This window comes from Ochotona curzoniae, unplaced genomic scaffold (genome assembly GCF_017591425.1).
Source record: "Ochotona curzoniae isolate NIBS_2020 unplaced genomic scaffold, NIBS_Ocur_1.0 scaffold_2656, whole genome shotgun sequence".
In the NCBI taxonomy this organism is placed as follows: Eukaryota; Metazoa; Chordata; class Mammalia; order Lagomorpha; family Ochotonidae; genus Ochotona; species Ochotona curzoniae.
Genome location: NW_024467098.1, coordinates 323,409 through 349,349, shown reverse-complemented (window position 1 = coordinate 349,349; position 25,941 = coordinate 323,409). Strand labels below are relative to the sequence as shown.

General features: G+C 41.2%; 1 protein-coding gene across 1 annotated transcript in view; it reads right to left on the bottom strand.

The window, feature by feature from the left end:
- The window catches only part of LOC121171440 (cytochrome P450 3A6-like), a 50,717-nt gene that overhangs the window by 2,759 nt on the left and 22,017 nt on the right, over positions 1 to 25,941 (bottom strand). The window contains 6 exon segments of the mRNA XM_041003139.1: positions 4,278 to 4,282; positions 4,610 to 4,836; positions 6,561 to 6,677; positions 6,679 to 6,722; positions 14,705 to 14,771; positions 14,991 to 15,118. Of these exon segments, the coding sequence (XP_040859073.1) occupies positions 4,278 to 4,282; positions 4,610 to 4,836; positions 6,561 to 6,677; positions 6,679 to 6,722; positions 14,705 to 14,771; positions 14,991 to 15,118 (588 nt within the window).

Genomic DNA, 25,941 nt, shown 5'->3' with positions numbered 1-25,941 from the left:
ATACACATATAGGAGGAGAGAGAGAGAGAGAGGAAGATTCCCCATCTACTGTTTCACTCTAAAATTGGACACAATTGCAAGAGCTAAGTCAATCCAAAGCAGGAGCCAGAAAACTCCTCCAAGTATCCCACACTGGTGCAGGGTACAGACACCCTGTGTCATCCTTGATTGCCCTTTGAGGCCACAAGCAAGGAGCTGGACAGGAAGCAAGGCTGTTGAGTCACTAACCAGCAGCCACATGGGATCTTGGTTCATGAAAGGCAAGGGAGTCAGGCAGTAGGCCAATGAGCTGGGTCCGTATAGACTGTTTTGCCCAAAATACCATATCAATAGACATAGTGCAGTATATGTTTTACCCCCAATCACCTATCAATCAAAGCAATATAGTATGTGAGAAATCTGACATTTATTGTGGGTACTGTGACAAGCATTAGGCATATGCAGATGCATTAGAATTGTCCCCAAAACTTGTATCTGTCTGTTACATATGGGGATATTTCAAACATTCTCCAGAATCCACATTGATAACATCTAGATTTGACACTGCCTGGCCCGATCAATGACACCTAAAGCTTGGTAACTAGAATAATCAAAGATAATCCTATGGATTTGCCACTGAACATGAAAGAAGCTAAAGAAAGTAGAGATCTGATTGCAGGAAACAAACAATTGATGGTTTTGAAACCAAAAGGCTATATGAACACAAAATTAACTCATTATTACACATGAGCACCCTGTACCACCAGTAGGGTAAACAAGCCCACAACACAGTTTCTGTCAACAGAAAGTCCATCTGCAGGTGATAAAAATATCTGCATCCTGGGCCTGGTGTCTTGACCTAGAGTCTAAAGTACTCACCCTGAACATGCTAGGATCCCATATGGGTGCCAGCAGCTCCATTTTACATCAAGCTCCCTGCTTGTGGCCTGGGAAAGCAGTCAAGGATGACCCAAAGCCTTGAAACCCTGCACCCATGTGGGAGACCTGGAAGAAGTTCCTGCCTCTTGGCTTTGGATTGAGGCAGCACCAGCCATTGCCCTCACTTGGGGAGTGAATCATTACACCATCAGATGGAAGATCTCCCCCTCTGTCTGTCCTCCTCTCTGTATCTCTGATTTTGCAGTGAAAATAAAATAAACCGTTTTTAAAAAAGTCTGCAGCCCAAGATTTCTGACTTGCCGTCCAGTGCTCTACAAATTCTTCAATCATTTTTCCTTATTAAAACAACCTTGGTAGTCAATTATCCATTTCAAATTGTACAACAGAATGACCTATATTGCTAGTTCCGTGAATAGCAAACAGGCTCAAGATCTGGTTAATTCACACTGGAAAGAATCACTCACTACTAAGACAACATGTGAGTTGCCAGAGAATGGCAACCGGAACCAGGATCAGGGCACACAGACTATCCTCTGTCCTGACTGACTCTTCTGTCCATCAGCAATGAGGACTTCTCCTCAGCACAGCCTCTGGTTTTACAGTTGTTCTAAAGGAAGAGGCCATCAGATGCAAGGTAGATAGCTTTTCCATATATACTGAGATTTTAGAGAGACAAAGAAATTACCGTAGCAAAACTGGAAAGAATTTTTAAAAGACTGTACACCTAAAATAAGGTAGCAGTTACTAAAATACAGTTAAATATAAATGTCACCAAAACTATGTGAGTTTTTATATGTATATACTGTCTATGTGTATCAGAAGAAGACAATATCCAGGATCACAACCAATACACAATCCACACACTTAAGTCCTGAATGGAAAATGACACAGAACTTTCAGTGATCAAAATAGGTCTATGTGGCCCTGAGATATAAAGGCCAATGGGTTCAGGCAAGATCACCACCAAAAACATCCTAGCAACTAGGCCACATTGTGTCTCTCTAATCTTGGGACCTGTTCTAACCGGAAATGGGAGAAAGGTGGTACAGACAATAGTGTACTCTCTGCACAGTATCACAAGTATCACAGGAGTTAGAGTTTGGTGAGCCAGGTCCTGGAGCTATGGAGAAAATGGTAGAAATCTGACATAAGAACCCAGTCCTTGAACAACTACAAACAAACAGCAGTATGCCAACTGCAATAAGTAAATTCTGATTGTACACATATGGGTGAAAAAGCTTAGAAACATGCCACACGGAGAAGAATCTGCTAACGAGGCAGACAATGACCAAGACCAAAAGAAAAGACAAAGGTACAATGAATATGAGTAAAGACTCCCCTGCATTGGAGAAAAATATTTTCCAAATTCAGAGTCCACTGAGGAAGACATTGAGAAAATGAGGCATACCGAAGTCGAAACGCTTGTTATAAAATGTCTTATCAACAATGAGAAGCATGTGAAGCAGGCATTCAATGAAGATATCATACTGGAAATGAATCAAATAAAAGGTGATGTGTCAAAAATGAAGAATACAGTGGAGCAAATCACAAGTGCAGTGGAGTCTCCAAAATAGAATGAAGGTGGCAGAAGAATTTATCTCAAATGTAGAAGATATTTTCTGTTGCCATGGGGAAACAAACCTACAGCTGGATGCAGAGCTGTATCAGTAACAACAATAAGAGAAAAAGCATTGAAGAATTGAAAGTCACTATTAAAAGGCCAAGTATAAGAATAATGAGAGTTCCAGAAGGTGCAGAAAGAGAAGCTGGGATTAAAGGTATATTCAACGAAATCAAGAGGGAAAATATTGCTAATCTAGAGACAGAATTGGGAAACAACACCAAGGAAGGGCATAGAACTCACAACAGGGTTGACCAAAAGGGATTTTCACCACAAAACTTGATAAACAAGCTCACTTCAATTGGACATAAGGAAAAAAATCCTTATATGTGTGAGTAAAAAAAAATCAACTGAAATATAATGGAATGCATATTAAATTCACAAGAGACCTCTCAAAGAAATCTCTACAGGCAAGAAGAGAATAGAATGACATATTCCAGATTCTCAAAGCAAAATATTGTCAGTAAAACTTTCCTTTGTCTTTGAAAATGAAATAAAATTCTTACACAATAAAGAAAATTTAAGAGAATATGCCTCTAAACCTGCCTTACAAATGATACTTACAGATATTCTCCTGACAGAGAAGGAATATCACCAATCAAAAACAAAAACAAATGCAAGACCATCTCAGTAAAATAACAACAAAAGTTTAAATCAATGAACAACTGATTTTTAAAAAGATTTATTTATTTATTGGAAAGTCAGATACAGAGAGGAGGAGAGACAGAGAGGAAGATCTTCTGTCTGATGATACACTTCCCAAGTGAGCCCAATGGCCAATGCCATGTCGATCCTAAGCCAGGATCCAGGAATTTCTTCCAGGTATCGCACACTGGTGCAGGGTCCCAAAGCTTTGGGCCATCCTCGACTGCTTTCCCAGGCCACAAGCAGGGAGCTGGATAGGAAGTGGAACTGCTGGGATTAGAACAGGCACCTATCATGGGATCCTGGCGCATTCAAGGTGAGGACTTTAGAAAGTAGGCTACGCCGCTGGGCCCAAACAACTCATTGCTAAATGACAGAACCAAAGTCCCATCCATTCATATTAACCTTGAATGTCAACATCTTAAACTCATCAATCAAACATCATAGATTAGTAGAATGGATTAAAAAACAAAGTCCATTTATTTGTTGCCTATGAGAGACACGTTTCACCAATAAAGATCAGCAAAACTGTATCTCATTGTTTTTGATATTTTGTTTTTAGTTTCATCTGTATGAAACAGTTTTTTTTCTGATTAAATTCTTCAATGAATCATAGATCCTACAGTAGCATGATTTTCTTCAAGGTTCTTGATTTCCTTTTTCATTTCTTCAGCAACACATTATTCATTCAGTCACATGTTATTTGACTTCATGGCATTGCTGATTTCTTTTTTACTTCCTGTTGTTAGTTTTGCTTTCTGACGGTTCACTTATGCGACATATAGTAACTGTGTAATGGAGACTATCATGTCTAGCAGCATGCTATTCAACTTCATGTATTTTGAATTTCCTTTTTTTCTTCCTATTGTTGATTTTGTTTTGTTTTGTGATTTTTCATTTAAGGGGACATATGGTAACTGTGTAATAGAGACTGTCATATCTAATAGCATCTTTGTAACTTCATGTTGCAAATTTCTATTTTTCTTCCTGTTGTTGATTTTGTTTTGTAGCTTTTCATTAAGGGCATGTGTAGTAATTGTGTAATGGAGTCTATCATACCCAGATGTGAAGATACAATGCAGTATGCATCTCTGCTTCCAGATTAAGTTCAATTCTCCATGAAACCGTTTACTATATCTTGACAATGAGATGCTGGATTCTCTGCCATTGTCCATGTTTCAATAGTAGACATATGACTCTGTGTGAAGAACTATACTATAGTAATGATATAGGGGAATTCAGTGAGGGGGCAAGCATTGCGGAGGAGATAAGGGAAATCTTAAGGGCTTAGGGAACTGTTTCATACAATGATAATGATAAAAAGATGTAAAATTATGAAACTCATAAAACGATAATAAAAAGTAAAATTACAAAACTAGTGATTCTGCTATCACAAGTTCTTTGTTTACTCAAAGACTTAAGAGATATGCTTAAACCAGCCTGATTCAAGGTGTTTTCCTCTACCTTTCAGGGCGGAATTCATAAGGGTATGTCCAGTACTTCGAATCATAGTGAAGGGCATAGACCGGAATTGCCACAATTGTCCCTTTGGGAATGAATACTCCATTGATTTCAAAGTCTTTCTTACAGACTCTTTCAAATCTGCTAGAATTTGGGTATAATCTGAGACTTTCATTCACCACCATGTCCAGATATTCCATCTGCATGATGACATCATATGTGATAAGTGCCTGGGAAGATAGAAACAGATTTTGAGGAAATGAGATTTGAAATTAAAATAGTTGTGCTCATCATCCTGTTCAATAGGCAGTGCATTCAGATGTGGTAAGTAGTTGTAAAAGGGGAAATTTTAAGGACAAACCCCTAACCAGGGCCAGAAATCCTCAATGTGTTCTTATAATACTCATATTGTCTCATGTGTATGAAAGAGATACATATTTGGCACACCATGGTTGCTTAGTGGCTAAAGAATTCACCTTGCACCCACCGGAATCTGATATTGGTGTCGGATCTAAAACAGTGGCCTCACTCTCATTATGTTCTCTGCATATGGTCTGCAAAAGCAGTCAAGGATGGCCCAAAACCTTGGGACCCTGAGCCCAGATGGGAGAGCCAGAATAAGTTCCTGGCTCCTTGGTTTGTATTGGCTCAGATCTGTTTGTTGCAGCCACGAGGGGAGTGAATCATCAGACATAAAATGTTTTTCTCTGTCTCTCCTGCTCTTTACATATATGGCTTTCCATTAAAAAATATTAAAAAGGAGAGATGAACAGAGTAGAACACTGCGCTCAACAAAAATATGCAAAGTCAATATCACCTTTCAAAAAGAGGCTACAGCTTTGCCAACAAAATGGGATGTGAAAAGGAGAAAATTCCTTACACTGTCTGGCTTCATCCTGATGCCACATTGGTCATTGTGGACATAAGCAGAGTGACCAGAAAATGCAAGATTTTTTCTGTCCCTCCTCTTTTTCTCTTTCTGTACATTTTTTACATATACTTTTTATTGCATTTAATTTTATAACAACATTTCATGGGTTCTGATGTTCTCCCTTTCCCTCCCCTTGCCCTCCTCCCATGGTGGATTGCTCCACCTTATTGCAGTATTACTGTTCAAATCTAGTCTTGTTTCTTTCAATGCAAGCATGTGCCTTGCATAGTGTCCAGTATCTGTACATTTGACTCTCAAAAGAAACAACAGAAAAAGAAACCTTTCATTTGAAAATATGGACCTATTAGCGCGCCCCTCCCCCGATTTTTTTTTAATTCATGTAAATGTGGCAACAAATTCAGGTCAAGTGAGAGTTCTATACAGATAGGAAAGCACCTCTTCTTTGCATACTGTTTCTAGAACAGTTTCTCAGGCATAACTTCAGTCCTCAACTGCAAACTAGAAGGTGATCCTGCTGTTTATCTGGACGTAAAACAGGCACACCACACTAGATTCCAGGCTTCTTTACAATCAAGAGCAGACATGCTGGATCATCTCTTGTCTGCTTTAACACTAGTGGTGTGATTGGAGAATGAGAATGGCAGGAAGAAGAGCAGAGTCTGCATCCCCATGCCCATCCAGACTAGCCCAGGCCTTCCTCATTCATACAAAGCTCAAAAAACAATATTCAGCCAATGGAAGCAAAGAAAGTGACGTCAGACTTGAGTAGCAAAGACTCCTACTAGGTGCTATTGTGGATTCTTGTAAAACACACATAAGCCCAAAGATCATTCTCACAGCTGTCCTTGTTCAGTGAGTTGCAGCTTCAGACTTGTTTCTCCATGTGTGTTTTTTTTTTAAGCTTATTCCTTTTTTTGCCAATGAAGTATCCTCACCACACACTTTGCAAGCAGTCCCCTGAATGGTGATGTCGAGGCATTCTATCAAGACACTAACCCCTGCCCCACAGTGCACCCATCCCAAGTATCACTCACTCACGCACGCACTCACTCACTCACTCACCTTATTGGAAAAAGCTGAATCAACCTCCTGCTGCAGTTTCTGCTGGACATCAGAGTGAGTGGCCAATAAATACATGATGAAAGTAAGAGCATTGCTAGTGGTCTCATATCCAGAAAAAAAGAAAGGTGATCGACTGGGCTACAAGTTCTGCATCAGTCAGAGCTATAAAGGGAAGAAAAACATTTTAAGCAGATCAGTATAGGTCACATGGAAACCGGTGTTTTAGTACATACATTTAAGTTACTGCCTGCAAAGACAGCATTGGATATGACTGCTGGATTCAAGTCCAGGTTTCCAATTCCAATCCCGCATTCTGTAAATAATTCTGGGAAGGAAAAATGATGACTCAACTACTTGGATCCCTGACATGCTAAAGAGATTTCAATGGATATCCATGCTCAAGGATTATTCCTGCTTTGGCAGCCATGTGTGTAATCAACCAGTAAGGGTAGAATGCTCACTCTCCATTTCCTTCTGTAATGCTTATTTTAAATAAATGAATGTTTAAAGAAACAAAATTATTACATTAAATTTCAAAATTCTTGTAGGAAAAAAAATGTATAAGCACCCAGCACACTGGCTCAATTTGCTAATGCTCTACCTTTCCATTACCAGCATCACATATGTATGCCAGTACATCTCCTAACTGGTCCACTTCCGACCAAACTCCCTGCTTACAGCCTGGGAGAGCAAGAGAGAATGATCAAAGCCAAGGGCCCATGAAACCTGCATGGGGGCAAGGGGAAAAACTCTTGGCTCCCGGTTTCAGATCGGTTGAACCAGTGGAATGAAGATTTTTCTGTCTTTCCTTCACTCTTTAAATCTGGTCTGTAGGACGTTTTAAGATGGCCAACGTAGGAGGAAGGCTATGAGGGAGCTTCCAGTGAGAGAGGGATAGAATGCTACAGAAGCAACAAAGAGGAACAGCAGGGAACCGCAGGGAGAGGTGCGTGAAGTTCCATGGACAGTGTGGAGCCAAAAGGATCCACACAACTCGGAAGAACAACGAGAACGAAACAAAACAAAGTTAGAGAAGCCGACATCCCACTCCAGACTTGCTGAGTCACCTTTGAAAACAGCCCGACAGGAGATGCAGCAGACCCAGAGACAAGGAAATCGGGAGGGATCCTCACCGGCAAAGGTCTTCAACAGCAGCAGAGGCAGACTGCAACAGCCAGAGGTTCGGTGAGCCAGGGAAGGGTTAACAGCCTCTGCATTCCTCCCCCCCTGCAGAGGCTGCAGCCTCTGAGAACACAGGGCAAGCGCCTTGAAACTGCCAAATCTGTGCCTTGGGAGTGGGGGCTGAGAAGGCAGTAAGAAAGCGCCCCAAATATTCCTGCGCTGAGTGGCCCAGCGCATCTCAGTGCGCAGAAGCTGCCAGCGAGGGTCTGGAATCCCCCACACCCTGTTACCCTGTGGGTGGGCGACAAAACAAGGAGGACTCTGAATGCCGCGCCGGGCGGGCTGGGCGGCCCCGCCTGCAGCAACCGCCTCCACAGCGCAGAGCAGGAGTCAGGAGGGCTCTGAGCACTGGGAAGTGTAGCGCTATGTGTCCCTGACACGCAGGTGCCGCTCTCATAGTGTGACTTGCCCACTCCTCGCCTCCCTCCCCGCAGTTCTGAGCGTGGGAGACCCACCAGGAGAGCTCTGAAAACTCCTGTGCCACACTGACACTGTGCGAACCCGCCGTGAAGTCATTTTAACAGGGCGCCTGGGTCCTCCTCCTCTACGGTCCTGTGTGGGGGAGCCACACCGGGGGGGGTGGCTCTGAACACCCACACCACGAGTGGTGGAATCACTGCACAAGAGATACGCCCAGAAACTGCCTCACCCACAGTCCCGTATGTGGGAGACACACCAGGTGGGCTCTGAAAAACCCTGCAGTCCCTGACACGGAGAACACAGGGAGAAAGCACATAAAACCTTCTACATCATGTGGATTCCCGTGCAGGGGGCACACCCAGTGAGCACCTCCATCCCTCCACACCCTGGGGTGTCACACCTGTAGAAGAGGTGCCCAGAGTGTGCCAGGAATCCACTGGGCCCCCAAGGTGGTGCTCTACAGTCCCGGGCCCTGAGAACGCACCAATGGTGCCTTGAAAATTACCACGCCCTGCAACACCACACCTGCAGGCTCCAATCTCTACAGGAAAGCGCCTGACGACCCCTCAACACACGGGTCCATTGGCCTCACCAAAATACACCAACGCAATGGGAAAAACCACCAGAAAAAGTTGTGCTCCAGATGAAAGAGCCAGCATTCCACCGAACAAGGGCCAAAAGCCATTATCAATATCGGAGATGCAAGATGAAGGCATGGAAGAGTTACCAGACAAAAAATTTAAAAAAATAATGCTAAAATTTATCAGAGATGAGGACAGGAAGCGGGAAGACTTCCAGAACCGCATAATCGCTGAAATACAACAAATCAAAACCAAACTGGATGCCCAAAATAATAAAATTCAAAGCCTGATCAACAGAATAAATACGGCAGAGTAAAGGATCTCTGAAACAGAAGACACACAAAATGAAGGTGCCCAGCGAATTAAACAGCTGGAGACAAGCCTCAGCAAAACTAATAAAATGATGCAAGAGATGAAGGATTACCTTAGAAAATTTAATATTCGGATCATGGGCCTCCCCGAGGGAGTAGAAAGAGAATCAGGAATGCAAGCAGTGCTTGATGAAATTATACAGGAAAACTTCCAAAACACTTGGAACACGAATCCACCCCGTATACAGGATGGACAGAGAACTCCCAACAGACACGATCCAAAGAGATCTTCACCCAGACACACGGTGCTTAAGTTCTACTCCAATGAAGACAAAGAAGGAATCCTGAGACAAGTACGAAGTAGAGAAAAGATCACATACAGGGGAAAACCCATCAGAATCACTGCTGACTTCTCCGAAGAGACCCTACAAGCAAGGAGAGAATGGACAAAGATCTTCCAAGTCCTGAAACAAAACAACTGTCAACCAAGAATAATCTACCCAGCAAAGATCTCATTTGTATATGAGAACGAAATCAGATACTTCCATAGCAAAGAAAAACTAGAAGAATATGTCTACACAAAACCAGCTCTGCAAAGTCTCCTTAGAAATGCGCTAGTCCCGGAAAAAAAGGAGGCAAACCACAAACAAAGATGGCAAATAAGAAGGTCTCCAAACTAAAGCCCGAACATACAAGGCAATTACACAGACAACAACACACACACAACACAATCGCATGGCAGGGCAAAATTGCAACCTCTCAATTTTAACTCGCAACACAAATGGTCTAAATTCACCAATCAAACGACAGAGATTAATAGAATGGATCATCAAACAAGACCCAACCATCTGTTGCCTACAAGAAACACATCTAACCAGAAAGGATGCAAAGAAACTGAAAGTGAAGGGATGGAAAAAGATATTTCATGCCAATGGACGAGGAAAAAAAGCTGGGGTAGCTATCCTAATTTCAGACGAGATAGATTTCAATCTAACATCAAAAGAGAAAGGGAAGGCCATTTTATACTGGTGAAAGGAATGATCCATCAAGAAGCAATCACCATCATTAATGTTTAGGCACCAAATTCCAACACACCTAGTTATGTAAAGCAATTACTTACAGACTTAAGGGAAGACATAGATACCCGCACAATTCTTGTAGGCGATCACAACACGCCTCTAACAACAATGGACCGGTCTACGAAACAAAAACTCAACAAAGAAACAACAGAGCTCACACAAACAATAGAACAACTGGACTTCGTAGACATATATAGAACTTTTTATCCTAAGGCCACAGACTATACATTCTTCTCAGCGGTGCATGGCACCTTCTCCAGAATCGACCACATGATAGGACATAAAGCGAATCTAAACAACTCCCAAAACATTAGTATCATACCATGTACCATCTCAGACCACCATGGGATGAAACTTGAAATCCACAAGTCAAAACTCCCCAGGAAGTATAGGCACTCTTGGAATTTGAGCAATATGCTATTAAACGAACAATGGGTCAGAGAAGAAATTAAGGATGAGATCAAAAAATTTATGGAAACCAATGAAAACTCTGATACAACATTCCAAAACTTGTGGGACACCGCCAAAGCAGTGCTACGAGGTAGATTCATCGCAATCGGAACCCATGTCAAGGCCCAAGAAAGACGCCAAATACAGGAACTAACCACACACCTCCAGGAACTGGAAAAACAGCAGCAGAAGAGTCCCACACACAATAGGAAACAAGAAATCATCAAAACAAGGGAGGAGATAAACCAAATAGAAATCAAAAAAACTATACATAAAATCAACAAATCAAAAAGTTGGTTTTTTGAGAAACTAAATAAAATAGACACTCCACTGGCCCGATTGACCAAAAAAAAAAAAAAAAAAAACCAAGAGAAAGTGAGAATCAATAGCATTAAAGATGACAAAGGCAACATAACAACAGACACTGCAATCATTAAGAAAATAATTAGAAATTACTACAAAGAACTGTACTCCCACAAATTTGAGGATTACCAAGAAATAGAAAAGTTCTTGGACTCCCACCACTTACCAAAACTCAGTCCGGAGGCAACTGCAGAATTAAATAAACCCATAACCGAGGTAGAGATTGAAACAGTCATCAAGGATCTCCCAACGAAAAAAAGCCCAGGCCCAGACGGCTTCACTACAGAATTCTACAAAACATTCCGAACAGAACTAACCCCAATCCTCTACAAGCTCTTCAAAACAATAGAGGAGGAAGCAACCCTTCCAAACTCATTCTATGAAACCAACATCACCTTAATCCCAAAACCGGACAGAGAACCGTCAGAGAAGGAAAACTACAGACCTATTTCTCTGATGAACATTGATGCTAAAATTCTCAACAAAATCCTAGCCAATAGAATTCAAAAAATCATCAGACAGATCATTCATCCGGATCAAGTAGGATTCATCCAGGGAATGCAGGGATGGTTCAACATTCGGAAATCGATAAATGTTATAAACCACATCCAAAAACTGCAAAACAAGAACCACATAATAGTTTCAATAGATGCAGAAAAAGCTTTTGACAAAATCCAACACCTCTTCATGCTAAAAACTCTAGCCAAAGTAGGCATAGATGGGAAAATCCACAACATAATCAAAGCAATTTATGAAAAACCCAACGCCAGTATCATACTGAATGGAGAAAAGCTAGAACCCTTCCCACTGAGATCTGGAACAAGACAAGGATGCCCAGTATCACCACTGCTATTCAACATAGTCCTAGAGGTACTTGCAGAGGCCATAAGACAAGAAAAAGAAATCAAAGGCATGCGTATATGAAATGAAGAAGTCAAGCTTTCACTATATGCAGATGACATAATTCTATACATAGAAAAACCAGGAGACTCAATACAGAAACTACTAGAACTTATATGAGAGTTTGGCAGAGTGGCAGGGTACAAAATTAACGAACGAAAATCAACAGCCATAGTGTATGCAAATAACACCAGGATGGAATAAGATCTAACCAACAGGATACCATTAAAAACAGCAGAGAGAAAGTATGAAGTATTTGGGAATAAATCTAACCAAAAGCGTAGGAGACCTATTCGAAGAAAACTACAAACTATTTAAAAAGGAAATTGAACAAGACCTCAAAAGATGGAATAACATCCCATGCTCCTGGATAGGCAAAATCAATATCATTAAAATGTCTATACTACCACAAGCAATATACATTTTGCATCACACAATTCCAATCAAATTGCCCAAAACATTCTTCACAGAACTGGATACAATGATTCAAAAGTTCATCTGGAAACACAAAAAACCAAGAATAGCTAGAACCATCCTAAAGAATAAGAAGTTAGCAGGGGGAACACAATCCCGGACCTCTGGACATACTATAGAGCAGTGGTTATCAAAACAGCCTGGTACTGGCACAAAGACAGAAAGGAAGATTAATGGAATAGAATAGAAGCACCAAAAGGGAACCCACACAGATACAGCCAATTAATCTTTGACAAAAAGACCAATGACAGTTCAAGCAAGTGGGAAGGCCTCTTTAGTAAATGTTGTTGGGACAACTGGCTGATAGCCTGCAGAAACAAAAAGATAGACCCATATCTATCACCATACACTAAGATCCAATCTACATGGATAAAAGACCTAAACCTACATCCAGAAACCTTCAAACTCTTGGAAGATAATGTAGGAAATACCCTGCAAGACCTAGGAGTAGGTCCCGACTTTCTAAGAAGGACACCAAAAGCAATAGCAATTGAGAACAGAATAAACAAATGGGACCTCATCAAACTAAGAAGCTTCTGTACAGCAAGGGAAACAATCAACAAAGTAAAAAAACAACCCACAGAGTGGGAGAAGATCTTTGCACACGATATAGGCGATAGGGGCCTAATTTCCAGGATATACAAAGAACTTCAAAACAACCAAAAAACCAAAACAAACAAGCCACTCAAGAAATGGGCACAGGAAATGGGCAAACATTTCACAAAGGAACAAGTCCAAATGGCAAACAAACATATGAAAAAATGTTCCAGCTCCCTGGCAATAAGGGAAATCCAAATTAAAACATCGATGAGGTACCACCTAACACCAGTTAGACTGGCCCACATAAACAAGAACACCAATGATGCTTGCTGGCGAGGATGCGGGGAAAAGGGAACCCTACTCCAATGCTGGTGGAGCTGCAAATTGGTACAGCCTTTATGGAAATCAGTCTGGAGAACACTCAAACAACTCAAAATCTGCATATCATATGACCCAGCAATAGCACTCCTAGGAATATATCCAAAACACCTGTGTTACGACAAACCAACATGCATCCCTATGTTCATAGCAGCACAATCAGTAATTGCAAAAACATGGAAGCAACCGAAATGCCCATCAGCAGAAGATTGGATAAGAAAGCTTTGGTTCATCTACTCCATGGAATACTACTCAGCTATTAAAAAAAAACAAAATGCAGTTCTTTGTGGCTAAATGGGCCCAACTGGAAACTACAATGCTAAGGGAAATGAGTGAATCCCAAAAGATTAGATACCACATGTTTGCCTTGATTTAACTTGTAATTTTTGTTTGGTTGTTGGTTATTTTTTGAACCTGTCATTGATACTGTCTCAACCCATATGTTTCGAAGAATGGAACTTGCATTATTTTTAACATATTGTTTACCCAATACTATGTCAATTAATTCCATAATATTGTATATTGATACTGAGGTTTTGTTGGGGCTTTTAACTGACCGGGTATTTACTCTGTTAGCCCTATCTTCAGACCAGAGAAGGTCTCCCCCAGAGGCCACTGAACTTATCTGGACACTAAGACGCAGGACTTTATGCTAGGTATATGTTTGCAAGGAAGGAATCTCAACTGAACTTAAACTGTGGTTATGCAACAAGGTGGAGGAATCCACTATGGGGGGAGGGGTATGGGAGGGGTGGGGGGAATCCCCAGTGCCTATAAAACTGTATCACATAATACAATGTTAAGAACAATTAAAAAAATCATACCTACTTAAAAATTTTTAAAAATAAATTATACAACTATCCTACTATCAAGTGATGTCATTAAAATCTTCTTTTCTACCAGGAAAAAAAAAATTTGGTCTGTATTGCCAATAGACCGTTTTATTTATTTATTTAGAAAATGTTATCCACACAGGACCAGAAAAAAAAATGCTTGACTTATCCCAGTCTATCTCATGTCTTATTATTCTCTCTTCATTACAACATCCTCATCACCATCTCAGTTGGTTGATTTGAGGAGAAAGCTTCTCTGACACATATGCACAGTGCAACTAGTACACCACTTGCATAATATGGAATAGCCTTGTCCTTGAGAGAAATACATTGTATTCTACTTAAAAAATGTGAAAGACTAAGTGTAAAATACCAACGATTTATTGTATGAACCCTAAGGATGATTCATCAAAATATATGGAGTTAAATTAAGGGGACAAGAATGGTATACAGATAAACTTTTGACATCCTGAATGCAGCCCAAGGATGAACAGCACCTGGGAGCTCATTAAAAATGCAATTTTTCCTGCAACAATTATGCAAGACAACATGGAAGTTCCTCAAATTCAGAAAATAGGTCTATGTATGACACAGCCATTCCTGCATCAGAGCTTCCTATACATTCTTGGTTACCTTTGTAGGAATCAACTTCTTTGGAATTCTGGGAGTTAATCATCAGTTGCAGTAAATCCACTCGATGCTGAAAGATAATGGTCAAAGATAATACAACCCTATGTCAGAAGTCCATGAGGAGCTCAGCACTTCAGCTGCTCTCTGAGGAGACCCCACTGAAACCCAGAGGTCTGACTGGAGTGGCCTGAGTCATCATCTCAATACCATGCCTCAAAATGATCATACAGGTACAGCCCCCAAACAAGGGACAAACAGAACATCCTCATGCAAATAACATCAGATTTACCTTTTTCTTGTCTTTGAGGTGATCTTCTTTAATCTTTTCAATGGAGGTTTTCAAAAAATCTATAACATCTCTGGGATACCTACTGATATTCAATGCTTCATATATTGGGATGAGGAAAGGAAAGAGTGCTATAGGAAAAAGAAAAAAAAAATAAAGAAATCCTAATGTAAAGCAAAATTTATGTGGCACAAATACAATTTCCCTATCAGAGGAGTAAAAGTCCTTGGGTTCTCAACAGGAAACCATACCTTCAGCATTTTTTTTTAGACTTCCTAGCAAACTCTGAGTAATAATGACACAACCACACACAGAGGCCATTACAAGAATGGAACATCAATGGTCTTTCATTAATTTTAGTAATCACAAAGGCACTGGGCTGAAACTCACCAGAGAGAATGGCACCAGTGACTGCAAATGAAGAACAGGGTATTGAACACATTTCTTAAAATGAATTGTAGACCTATGGTGATAAAGCTTAGAAACCAGCCTAAGAGAAATCTAACCAGAAGTACAATGACCAAGAGCAAAATAAAAGACAGGCTCAATGAATATTACTATTGCCTTCCTCCCAAAGATGCAAAAACCTTTTTCAGCCATAAAGTAAACTGAGGAATACATTGAAGTAATGGGGGATGTGGGCTTGGTGGGTGCATAGCAATAGTGGGGCATGTGTGGACCTGAGAGCTCACATCTAAGCAGGTAAGCAAACCTGGGGAATTCCCCATGTGCTTGTTGTTGGGTGAGGTGAGAAGATGGAGAAGCAGAGCCCCAGGACAGTATGCTGCCCTGGTGTGCTGGTGGACCAGGCCTGGAGAATTTCAATAGGCCTGGATCTTGGGTGCATGGAAGGTTAAAGCAACAGGTTAGCAAATTTACCAGGATATTGGACTCTGGTGGGAAGGCAGAGGTCTGGACCAGTAAACCAATGACTATGCTTGCAAAGACTAGGCTCAAGAACCCATTCACTATTGGACACAAGGATTGTGGATTCATTAGGAAAGGGAGTGAGGGGCTATGGGTTAGGGATGACAGCTCAGGGAGTGTTTTGCAAACAATTATTCCTGGTTAACTCCCATCAACCAGGCCACTGTGCTTGAGAGTAAGCAAGCAACCTGAGAGCTGGCGGTATGGAAGGGAGATGTCAGAGAGCATTTATGCATCTGACCAATGTACTCCAAAATGGAAACCTTGAGTTGGACAGGTTAGCTTGAAACTCTGCTAACCATCACAAACCCACACAAAACACAAAAGCTAGGGGCATACCTGGCAGGATTAGGTCAGAGTGTCCAACAGTGTGGGTCAGCATAGGGGACAAGTAATGTTAAGCTTGCCCATGATACTAATGAACACACAAGAGAACCAAGCCCAGGGTAGGATTCTGTGGAGAATATATGGGCCTAATCCTATGGAATCACAAGTCTTACTGGATAGCTTAAGGGTGGGTGGTGATGTGCTGAACTAGGCATGACCATGGAACCTGTTGAAATGCACGGGTACTGGGGCTGGGACCAGACTGGGCAGAATCAGGTTGCAGCACCTGTATGTACACCTTAAATCAGAGTATGGGACAGACTAGGCCAACATATTAACTGGCTCATACATAGGCTTGGTGAAAGGGCACGCTATGAGGTATGGATATACCCCAGTTGGCATATGTGAGATCTATATCTGGGACTGAACCAGGTAAGCGAACTTTCGACACTTCTCTGGTTGGCCATAGTTCCTGTTGGTGAACTATGGTTCAGTCCTGGATAATGAACAGGCTTGACAACGTAGCTCCACTTACTGGCAAGTGTGTGTTGGCTTTGGAAGGGGGTGGAATGGCAAAGCCAAGCAAACCTTAGCACACTAGCACTTGCAGAAACCATGCTGAAGTGGAGATTATGCCAGGTTTGGCTCTCATATTTAACAGTTGGTATGAGGCAGATAGGGGAGGAGCTATGCCAAACTGGGGCAGTGCAACCACTGGCATGTGTGTAATCTTTGGCTAAAAACAGGGCTGGTTGAGGATTTTAGGGGAAACACAAGCTGGGTGGGGGTTTCAACTGATGAGTGTGTAGATGGGGGGGAGGGTCTATGATCTCCTCTAGACATGGCTGCAAAGTACGTTAAGATGGGTGTGAGCTGGGTATGGGGTGTGATATACCAGGCTACAATCCAGCAGCTACCACCTATCATGTGAACTAAGGTGGGTGAAGAAAAGGCTGGGCTAGGTCTCTGACCCTGCTGGGCCATGTGTAAGCTGTGCCTTGGTGTGGACCAGGCTTTACTGAGTTGAAACCTCCAACAATAAGAACCCAAATGTGTGAGGGCTGGTTAGGAGAAGACACTGTTCCTGCTAGGTCTGGATATGGGTCATGGTGGCTGGGCATTGACCCAGCAGTGTGTGAGAAATCTGGCACTGGGATAGTTTCTGATGGAGGAGTTAGGGAAACTGCTCTGTTGGTATATAGTCACTGCAGGTGAGTGCAAGAACCAAGGCAGGTAACAGCCCAGATCATGCCAGGTTACAGTACCCACCAGCAAATGTTTGGCTCAAGTCTGGGGCAAGCCAGGATGGGTCAGTTCATATCACCCATTGGCCAATCTGAGCACCACAATGCAGTGTAGGTTGGGTAGAGCTGAGCCACAATACCAACCAGTTCACATTAGGGCCAGGACTGGGGGCGCCTTGGGCTGGGGTAGGCTATAGCCTACTCCACTGAGAGCTGGAACTGGAGATAAGCATTGCTGAGCCAGGCTAGAGCACCCACCGGCAAATGCCAATGGGATGGGCCCATGCTAGATTGGGATGAAGCACCCAACCAGCACACATGAGACCCAGATGGGAGAGGTGTAAGCACAGTAGGAGAACACTTATTAACCTGCATATGAACTGGTTTAGGGGAAAACCAGGCTTGGCTAACTCTATCCATTTATACATGCTTAAGCCAGAGTGGTTGCAGGTTGGTTGGGCTTTTCTGCAGAATCAGCTGTCAGGTGCTGGCAACAGGGGTGAATTCTGTCAAGCTAAACTGCAGAACCACTGGAGAATTGAAGATCTGGGAGTGGGAGTGGGTGCAAAGGAGAAACATTGAGAACCTCCCTTCTGGGTCACCACTCCCACTGAAGGGCATGTAAAACGGCAAGCATGGCTAGACAGAGAATGGAAACCACCAGCATGTGTTTCGGCTTGATAGTGGGCTGGTGTGAATGAATCAGGCTTCAGGACCAATTGAGATGTATGAAAGCTGAACAGGGTGTGGGATAAACTGGTCCATTTACTACTTTTACTGGCAAGCAAAGGCACCAGGCCAGGGGGCAGGCCTGCTGTGGATTGTTCGGTGTTGTTTTGACTACGTTGCAGCTCTGCTGCTTTGCATGAAGGATGAATATGGAGTGGGCAGGATCAGGTTGGGCTGAAACACCCATTTGTTTGCATAGGAAATGAGGCTGGTGAAAGAACTGACTCAGCATTTGCAATCACCAATTTGCATGTGGGCTGATTTGGAAGTTGGATTGTGCCTGACCCTGTATTGGCAAGCAAACCCAAGAATCAGATCCAAGATCACCTCAGATACTGCTGGTTTGGGGATCCCCACACATGACTACTACACTTATAATTCCAAACAAAGGGAGAATTGTAGGCTCCATGGTCTGAACATGGAGGGCATATGCCAGAGCTGGGTTTCCTCAGTCGATTAGATGGAACAGTAAACAGCATATCCAGATACACATGGAGAATATGGCAGTGCATTGGAGTCTTCAGAGGGTACCTGGTACCACAAAATAAAATGGAGGACAGAAACAAATTGATCAACTACCCTAGCTAAGTGTTGGAAGTGAATATCTGGGCAAACTTTAAATCATTGTCAACCAGAGAGCTCTGAAGGGATATCATTGTGCTTGAAGTGGCAAGATCGGCAGTAATTCAAACTTACTGAGCTCTCAAAACCACTGAAACAGGACCCTAAGAGCATGCCTTACATCATGGATTCTGGGATGGCATTGTGCCCATCTCCCATTCCAGAGAACAGAGGTGGTTGAGGGGATGTGTGTGGCTTCTCCCCTTATTTCCCCCTTCACCCGGAAAAAGAAGCAAAAATGAGATTTTGGAATTAATGAGCTCAGTCACGTTCCTCTAGCCCTTGCCCATTTTTCCATAATCAATAATGTACAAATAATCAAAAATTTCCAAAAATCCTTTTAAATACTTGTTATAAAACTACTTAAAAACAATGAGAAACACACACAGGAGTCTAAGGAATTTAAAGAACGTATCACACATCATATACCAACACTGAAATAAATTCAAGTCAATAATTACAAATAAAAGGCACAATGGAGCAAATTAAAAATTAATTGGCACCCTCAAAGAAGAAAGAAATCTCAGAGTTGGAAGACATAATTTTCAAAAATGGAAGAAAAACTGCAAGTCTGGAAGAGGACTCAAGTTAACAAAGCCATTTAAGAATTAAGGGACAGTATTGCAAATCCAAATATAAGAATTATGCGAGTTTCAAAAGAGACAGAAAAAGAAGCAAGGCTTTAAAAAGGTGTGCAATAAAATAAGAAATCAAAACTTACCCAAATTGGGGGAAGAATGGGGGAAAATATAAAATTGGGGGCAGAGAACTTCCAAAAGGTTTTACCAATGAAATCCTTGCTATGACATGAAAGCCAAGATCACTTAGCTAAATAAAAACAAGGAAGATACCCTTAAAAGTGCACTTGAAGACAATCAGGTAATTTATTGAGAACTGAGTGACATGTTATGTATAATAAAAGATAATCGATGTCAGACCAAAAGAAATTTCCCAACAAAGCTTTCCTTTGCCTTTGAAAATAAAGTAAGAATTTTCACATAAAAGAAAATCTCAAAAAATGTCCTCTTCAGAATTGCACCACAAATGATACTTCAAGATGTTCTCTTGACATAGAAGAGGAATAGCACCCAACAAAGCAAATACAGACCTGGAGAATGTCCCAGGAAAAGGACAACAGAAGAATAAAGGAAGAACAACACATTGCTAAAATATTAGGACCATAGTGTACGCAAATAACACCAGGATGGAATAAGATCTAACCAACAGGATACCATTAAAAACAGCAGAGAGAAGTATGAAGTATTTGGGAATAAATCTAACCAAAAGCGTAGGAGACCTATTCGAAGAAAACTACAAACTATTTAAAAAGGAAATTGAACAAGACCTCAAAAGATGGAATAACATCCCATGCTCCTGGATAGGCAAAATCAATATCATTAAAATGTCTATACTACCACAAGCAATATACATTTTCAATGCAATTCCAATCAAATTGCCCAAAACATTCTTCACAGAACTGGATACAATGATTCAAAAGTTCATCTGGAAACACAAAAAACCACGAATAGCTAGAACCATCCTAAAGAATAAGAAGTTAGCAGGGGGAATCACAATCCCGGACCTCTGGACATACTATAGAGCAGTGGTTATCAAAACAGCCTGGTACTGGCACAAAGACAGAAAGGAAGATTAATGGAATAGAATAGAAGCACCAAAAGGGAACCCACACAGATACAGCCAATTAATCTTTGACAAAAAGACCAATGACAGTCCAAGCAAGTGGGAAGGCCTCTTTAATAAATGTTGTTGGGACAACTGGCTGATAGCCTGCAGAAACAAAAAGATAGACCCACATCTATCACCATACACTAAGATCCAATCTACATGGATAAAAGACCTAAACCTACATCCAGAAACCTTCAAACTCTTGCAAGAAAATGTAGGAAATACCCTGCAAGACCTAGGAGTAGGTCCCGACTTTCTAAGAAGGACACCAAAAGCAATAGCAATTGAGAACAGAATAAACAAATGGGACCTCATCAAACTAAGAAGCTTCTGTACAGCAAGGGAAACAATCAACAAAGTAAAAAAGCAACCCACAGAGTGGGAGAAGATCTTTGCACACGACATAGGCGATAGGGGCCTAATTTCCAGGATATACAAAGAACTTCAAAACAACCAAAAAACCAAAACAAGCAAGCCACTCAAGAAATGGGCACGGGAAATGGGCAAACATTTCACAAAGGAACAAGTCCAAATGGCAAACAAACATATGAAAAAATGTTCCAGCTCCCTGGCAATAAGGGAAATCCAAATTAAAACATCGATGAGGTACCACCTAACACCAGTTAGAATGGCCCACATAAAAAAGAACACCAATGATGCTTGCTGGCGAGGATGCGGGGAAAAGGGAACCCTACTCCAATGCTGGTGGAGCTGCAAATTGGTACAGCCTTTATGGAAATCAGTCTGGAGAACACTCAAACAACTCAAAATCTGCATACCATATGACCCAGCAATAGCACTCCTAGGAATATATCCAAAACACCTGTGTTACGACAAACCAACATGCATCCCTATGTTCATAGCAGCACAATCAGTAATTGCAAAAACATGGAAGCAACCGAAATGCCCATCAGCAGAACATTGGATAAGAAACCTTTGGTTCATCTACTCCATGGAATACTACTCAGCTATTAAAAAAAACAAAATGCAGTTCTTTGTGGCTAAATGGACCCAACTGGAAACTACAATGCTAAGGGAAATGAGTGAATCCCAAAAGATTAGATACCACATGTTTGCCTTGATTTAACTTGTAATTTTTGTTTGGTTGTTGGTTATTTTTTGAACCTGTCATTGATACTGTCTCAACCCATATGTTTCGAAGAATGGAACTTGCATTATTTTTAACATATTGTTTACCCAATACTATGTCAATTAATTCCATAATATTGTATATTGATACTGAGGTTTTGTTGGGGCTTTTAACTGACCGGGTATTTACTCTGTTAGCCCTATCTTCAGACTAGAGAAGGTCTCCCCCAGAGGCCACTGAACTTATCTGGACAATAAGATGCTGGACTTTATGATAGATATGTGTTTGCAAGGAAGAAATCTCAACTGAACTTGAACTGTGGTTATGCATCAAGGTGGAGGAATCCACCATGGGGGGAGGGGTATGGGAGGGGTGAGGGGAATCCTTAGTGCCTATAAAACTGTATTACATAATACAATGTTAACAACAATTAAAAAAATATTAGGACCATATTACTAACTATTAACATTAACCCTGAATGGAGATGGATTAAATTCATCAATCAAGGGTCATAGATTAGAGGACTGGATCAAAAAAATAAAACCCATCTATCTGGTGCCTACAGGAGACACATCTCACAAACAAAGATATGCAGAGTCTGAAAGTAAAAGGATGCAGAAACATTGAAAGCTAATGAAAAGTAAAAAGCAAGTTGGTATTGTCATTCTTATAACAGATAATACAGACTTTGACATGAAAAACTTTTAAAGCATTGGAGAAGAACACCTCATATTGATCAAAGAATCCAATCCTCTGGAAGAGATCAACCAATTTGTGTCCTGGGATCTTTTGCTTTTCATCTCTAATTTTACTTGGTTTTCTCTCTTGGATTTCTTGATAGCCTGAGTAAAACATTGTTTTTCTCAACTTCTTTAAACAATGGCTTGTCCATGAGAACCAGGACTGCAGGCAGGCCTGCCATGACATGTATTGGTACCCATTGACAAGAGTGTGGGATGGAGAGTGGAGTCAACTGGGATGAATTAGGCTTCAGTGCCCAATTATGTGAATTAGCGCTAAAGGGGAGGGATGACAGACCGGACCAATCTCCTGAATATGGATGCTTTGAGGGGTAACTCTGACTGGACTATAGTTCCCAAAGCTGTACATGAGGGCAGACTATGTGGAGGACAGTGTTAGTGTGGGATGCAGAAACTATCCTTTTATGTAAAAAATGGGGCTAAAGATAATCATGCTGGTGTAGGACACTTTTTTTAAAATTATATTTTTGACAATCTTTACATAGTTAATTACAGTAAAAAGGTTCAAGGGCTATATGAAACTGGGTAGGACTATTATTTCCATATTGTTTCCTTCATGCTTAAAGTGGGGTGTTAAGTGAGAATGTCCACCCAATTTCCCACCCTCCCCAGGTCTCAGATGTAGGGTATGCTCCGAGGTTCTTGCTCAAGTGGTTTTGATAGTTTACAAGTTATGAGTCACTGCCAATATTGCCACTCCAAGCAGTAGGAGGTCTTTGAAGAATCCACTGATTGACATACTCCACCTCAGAGTCTCTGTTTGCCCCGTATTTCCCTGCCAATGTATAGCTGAGATGGTTGGTTGACCTGTACTGTCTTCTCTCTTTTCTTGGTTAGAGTTCTAAGTCCAGCATTTTGATTGCAGAGATCTCCAAAGAAACTTTGTCTGAGGTGTTCTCAAACCACATTCTTGCATGAACTAGCAAGTACAGGGCCCAGCACAGTCCATCTCCCTGATCAGCTGTTGGTTGCAATTGCTGGGTTGGTTCTGTTTCCAGCCCTGATTCCACTGGAACCAATGGATGTTGCAGTCCAGCCTGGTGCTGCCTAGTACATACTCGGCCCTGGCATAAACCAGAGGGAGCTGTAGCCTAGTTGGGGCAACCCACAATAACCCCCACCAGGCCTGCCTCCTACCCTGGTTTGACAGTATGTGTAGCAGTAGAAGGACACTTTTAAATAGAGAAATATTAGCCAGGGTCAAGCAGAGAGTGCACCTTCAAGGAAAAACAGGAAACAAAACAAAACAAAAAAAACAGAGCAACAACAGAGGGAAACGTGGAGAATGAGGGACCCAGGAACGTAGTTAAGACAATGGCGTGGTGCCTCAGTGAACAAATACACCAGTGACATTAAGCAAATGGCTACCTGAACTGCATCAGGAGCTGGAACTCCACCAGAATCCATGTGCAAATGTTAGTTGATTAAGAACTCAGAAAGTGAACCTAGACAAAGAATCGCCCAATCTGCTGTCATTTTTGCTTTGACCAAGAGCAGAAACAGAGTATCAGATTCCAAACAGGTGGTGTGGGAACAGGGCAGATATCAGAGCTTAACCCCACTAGAGCTCAATTTGGTGCCATCTTGTGAAGGAAGAAAATAGATATAGGACAGAACTGCACATGAACTAACTTGTAAGTGAGCTCATCTCTGGCTCAGCGAACTATAACACTGTGGCATGCTTCAAGGTTCTCCCAAAATAGGTCCAGGTAGCATGCAGACCTAATGGCCAGCTGATCAAGAACTCCACAAGTTTCACATGAGTTGTCATTTTGTACAATGTTACAAAGGCTTTGAAACTGTAGAGACAACAGTGAGCTTCACATACACCATAATCCTGAGAACTATGTGACTGAAAATGGGAGAAACATTGTACAGAAAACAGTGCAAAAATAGTACATCATCACAGGAGATAGAGAGTAGTGAGCCAGGAGCTGGGGTACACAAACCGTGGTGGAAGTGTAACACAAGATCACATATCTGAAACTTGCTGAAGAGAGTGGCACAGGCGACCGTAAGCAAAGATGTGCATACCACCCACAACAAGTAAAATCAAACTGCAGACCTGTGTGGGACACAGCGTGGAAACATGCCTCAAGGAGAAGAATCTAATAGCCAGAAGTACAGTGACAAAGAGCAAAAGCAGAGATAAAAGTACAATGAATATGACTGAAGCGTCTCCTGCAGAGGAGCAATAGCCTTGGCCAACCTCAGAATTAACTGAGGCATACATGGAAATAATGGGTGAGTCAGAGTTCAAAATACTTGTTATAAACCTTAACAATGAGAAGCATTGGAAGCAGTTTTAAGAATTTAAGGATTGTGTTACAAGGAAATAGCAGCAATGACTCAAATGAAAGCTGATATATCAGAAATGAAGAATTTCTGATTTTGAATGGAGCAAATGAAAAGTAAAATGGAGAATTTCCAAAACGGAATGAAGAAAGCAGAAGAAAGAATCTCAGAATTGCAAGATATTTTCTCTCACCAAGGGGAAGCAAACAAAAATTTGGATGCAGAGCTGCATTAAGCTGAAAAAAAGGATTCAAGAACTGAAAAACTCTATTCAATTGAAAATATAGTCTTATGAGCGTCTCAGGAGATACAGAAAGAGAAACTGAATTTAAAATTGTTTATAAAGAAATAATAAAGGTAAAATTTTTCCTAACCTGGAGAAAGAATTGGAAAACAGCATCCAGGAGGGGCAGAGAACTTGAAAACGGTTGACAAAAAGTGATATTCACCATGACACATGATAATCAAGCTCTCTTCACCCAAATGTATGATACGATCCTTAAAGGTAAACATGAAAAAAGAATCAATTGACATACAGAGGGATGGCAATTAAATTCAAAGCTGATCACTCACAGAACACTCTACAGGCCAGAAGAGAATTGAGCAACATAATCCAGATTTTAAAAGCAAGGACTTGTCAGCCCTGGATAATGTTCCCAGCAGTTTTCCTTTGTCTATAAAAATGAAATAAAATTCTTCCAAAATAAAGAAAAGTTAAAAGAATATTCCTCTTTAAACCTGCCTTACAAATGATACTTAAAGATGTTCTCTTTACAGAGAAGAGGAGTAGCATAGCAAAACACATATTTTTCTCATTAAATTCTCCCCTATCTCTGGTCATATATTAGTATCATTTTCTTTAGAATGGTGGTTGATTTCCTTTTTCGTTTCTTCAGCAAATACTGGTCATTCAGTATCATGTTATTTAACTTCATGGTATTTTTAATTTCTTCATTTCATCCTGTTGTTGACTTTATTTTGTGGCTTTTTTCATTTAAGGCATTGTATAGTAATTGTGTAATGAAGACCATCATATCCAGTGACATGTTATTTAGCTTCATGGAACTGTAAATTACTTTTTTTCTTCCTGTTATTGGCTTTGTTCTGTGGCTTTTTAGAAACTTCTTTATTCTTGAAAATCTTCACATGGTTAATTAGGGCACAATGGTTCAAGGGCTACAGGAAAGTGGATAAGATTATTATTTCCATATTCTCTCTCTCTCTCTCTCTCTCTCTCGTTAAATCTGGGGTAAAGGTGGAGACAAAGAGAGAAG